This window comes from Helianthus annuus, chromosome 2 (assembly GCF_002127325.2).
Source record: "Helianthus annuus cultivar XRQ/B chromosome 2, HanXRQr2.0-SUNRISE, whole genome shotgun sequence".
NCBI classification, from domain to species: domain Eukaryota; kingdom Viridiplantae; phylum Streptophyta; class Magnoliopsida; order Asterales; family Asteraceae; genus Helianthus; species Helianthus annuus.
The window spans coordinates 113,070,462-113,073,958 of NC_035434.2; the positions used below are offsets into that span (position 1 = coordinate 113,070,462).

The 3,497-nt window shown below is 46.8% G+C and overlaps 1 protein-coding gene across 1 annotated transcript; it reads right to left on the reverse strand.

The window, feature by feature from the left end:
- Positions 1-1,572: 1,572 nt before the first annotated feature.
- LOC110894714 lies at positions 1,573-3,159 on the reverse strand. Its single transcript, XM_022141947.1, has 2 exons — positions 2,209-3,159; positions 1,573-2,097 (listed from the first exon to the last, which is right to left on the reverse strand). The coding sequence occupies exons 1-2, from the start codon at positions 3,157-3,159 to the stop codon at positions 1,573-1,575; spliced, it is 1,476 nt and encodes a 491-aa protein (XP_021997639.1).
- Between the last annotated feature and the right edge of the window lie 338 nt (positions 3,160-3,497).

Genomic DNA, 3,497 nt, shown 5'->3' on the forward strand with positions numbered 1-3,497 from the left:
GAATGTGCCATAGGGACATGTGAATGTCGTCTTCTCCTGATCCTCAGGAGAGATGGGAATCTAAAAATATCCTGAAAAACCATCAAGGAAGCAGTAGTACATCCTTCCCGACAACCTCTCCAACATCTGATCAATGAAAGGGAGTGGGAAATGATCCTTCCTCGTGGCATCATTGAGTTTGCGGTAGTCAATGCAAACTCTCCATCCGGTGACAGTACGAGTAGGAATCAACTCGTTTTTCTCATTGGTCACCACTGTCATGCCTCCTTTCTTCGGGACTACCTGTACAGGGCTAACCCACGGTGAATCAGAGATCGGGTATATCAAACCTGCATCAAGTAGTTTGATGACCTCTTTCTTCACAACCTCCTGCATGTTGGGGTTCAAACGCCTCTGATGTTGTACTACAGGTCTAAAGTCCTCCTCCATCAAGATCTTATGGGTACAAAAGGATGGATTGATCCCTTTTATATCCATAATCTTCCAAGCAATCGCCTTCTTGTGCTGCTTCAGGACTTCAAGCAATCGATCCTTTTCTTCCTTCGACAACCCAGCAGAAATGATAACGGGCAGATGAGTCTCACCCTCCAAGAAAGCATACTCCAAATGATCTGGGAGCTCCTTAAGCTCAACCGAAGGTGGATCCTCAATAGAAGGGCGTGCTTTAGGCTCAGTCACGCGATCCACAACCTCAAATACCTCGGGACACGGGGGAGATGCGTGACCTATCAGACAGGTCACCTCCTCAACCATTCGGTCCACACTAGGTGAACCAAAAGTCTCCCCTCCAAGCAGCTGTGTGTCCATAACATCCTCCTCGAATGTAGCATGAAGATGATCACTCACATAAGTATCGATAGTCTCAATGAAGTAGAGTGTGTCATCCTGACTCTGTGAGTGTTGCATGGATTTCCCTATATCAAAGGTAACCTCCTCATCATCAACCCTGAGAGTAAGTCTACCAGTGCAGACATCAATCAAGGCTCTCGCAGTGGCTAGGAATGGGCGACCCAAGATAAGTGGAACGTTTTTATCCTCATCCATGTCCAGAATCACGAAATCGACAGGAAAGACAAACTTGTCGATTTTCACCAGCATATTCTCAACTATGCCTCGAGGGTACTTCACTGAACGGTCGGCTAGCTGAATGCTCATACGAGTCGGCTTGGGCTCTCCCAAGTCTAGCTTAGCAAAAACCGCATATGGCATGAGGTTTATGCTAGCTCCAAGATCAGCCAACGCATTGCTGACCGACAAACTACCGATCAAACACGGGATAGTGAAACTCCCAGGATCATTCATCTTCTTCGGTAGTTTGTTCTGAAGAACCGCTGAACACTCTTCATTCAAGGTCACTTGCGAAAGCTCCTCAAGTTTCTTTTTGTTGGATAGGATATCCTTCAGAAACTTGGCATACTTAGGCATTTGAGCAAGTGCCTCGACAAATGGTAAATTTATATGAAGTTGCTTAAAAAGCTCGAGGAATTTACCATAGTGTTCTTCCATTTTCTGCTTTTTCAACCTCCCCGGATATGGAACGGGAGGGACATACTCTCTCACTAGCTCCTTGGGTCATGCGGTACTTGCTGGGACTCGCCTCTGTTGCACCTCACCCGGAGACTCAGCCTCAATCTCCTCATCAACCTCCTCGTCATCGACTGGCTTTTCTGAAACAGCCGGAGGGATGGCTTGAGCGGTCTTGTCGCTTCTCAACGTGATGGCCTTTGCTGTAGCATTTGGATTTGGCTCTGTGTTGCTCGGAAGGCCCCCCTGTTGTCTCGCTGACAACATCTTGGCAATCTGGCCAACTTGGTTCTCAATGGCCTGCATGGAAGCCTTTTGGCTTTTCAACTCACTCTCGTGCCTCGTGAAACGACCTTCATACTCCCTAAAACGCTTCTCATTCTTCGCTTTTTGAGTGTTTTGACCAGCTAAGATTTGACTAAGCATATCATGCACACTAGGATCACTAGAAGGAGGCGGCTGCTGAGGACGAGGTGGACCATATGCTCCATGGGTCGGAGCTGTGGGACGTGGAGCAAATCCTGGTGGATGTTGGTTAGAAGCATCGGGCTTCCAACTAAAGTTTGGATGATTCTTCCACCCCGGATTATAAGTATTGCTGTAGGGATTGTTTTGAGGACGGTATTAGTTTCCCATGAAATCAACATGCTCGTGTGACATCTCTCCCGTCGGAAAATCACCTACCTGATATGCTCCCCGACTCGAAGAACCTCTCGAGTGCATTTCCATCACTCGATCAAATTTCGAAGACAAGGCATCCATACGTGCTGTCATGGCTGTGTAGTCGTCCACATGATGAACTCCCTGCCGAGAATTCTTTCCCCTCGGGGGCTGTTGCGTCCGGTTTTTCGCGGCACACTTCTCAAGAATCTCAAATGCCTCGGTGGCATTTTTCGTGCCAATATCACCACCCGAGTATGTATCAATCATCATCTGTCCCTGACTGTCCAAACCATGGTAGAAGATCTGACACTGTTGCCACTTGGGCAACCCGTGATGTGGGACCTTTCTCATAAGCTCTTTGAACCGCTCCCATGCCTCGTAAAGGGACTCGTCCTCGTCCTGACGAAAGTTCAGAATCTTGGTTCTCAACCGAACAGTTTTCTCTGGAGGGAAATATTTCTGAAGGAACTTCTCAGCTAATTGATTCCATGTAGTGATAGATCCAGCTGGAAGTGAAAGAAGCCACTCCTTGGCTCCATCCCGTAAGGAAAACGGAAAGAGCCGAAGGCGGATAGCATCCGCTGATGCATCACGAATCCTAAATGTGGCACAAACCTCTAGAAACCCCGCGATGTGAACACTTTGATCCTCGTGATCCTTGCCATAAAACTGCACCGCATTCTGCAACATCGATATGGTGCCGGCCTTGATCTCGAAATTATTATTGTCGATTGTCGGTGCATTGATGCTCGCAAGCAAACCATCGAGTGACGGTTTTCCAATTTCATTCAAGATCCTATTCTCTTCCGCGTCCGCCATGTCTACCCGAACCTCGTAGAAGGTGTCGTCGTCTGCTGTGTCTGTCTCAATCGTCTCAGCTACCACGCGAAACCGCTCCCGCAGTCTCCGGTGAAGATCACGCTCCGGCTCCGCTGAAGGCTCAACGATATCAGCAGCAGGGGTTGAGGACATGCACAACCTGTAGGGAATAAGGAGCACAATGCACAAAATATATACAAAAACAAAAAATCAACTAGCAAATAATCATATTTTTTTTTCAAATAATCAAGCAAAGGCAAATAAAACAAGTAGACAAAAACTTTGTACACTTTTCACAATGGCTAAATAAGTAACTCGAATCGTTTTCAAGAAGACCGCATCCCCGGCAACGGCGCCAAAAACTTGATGTGCGTGAATTATATATATTTTTAATTGAGTTTTTCTTCACACAAATTTAGTTTTAAAATGGTTTTTCACCTAGAAACTAACTACACACACAAAGGGCAAGTGTACCCGTCGGGTGGTAATAT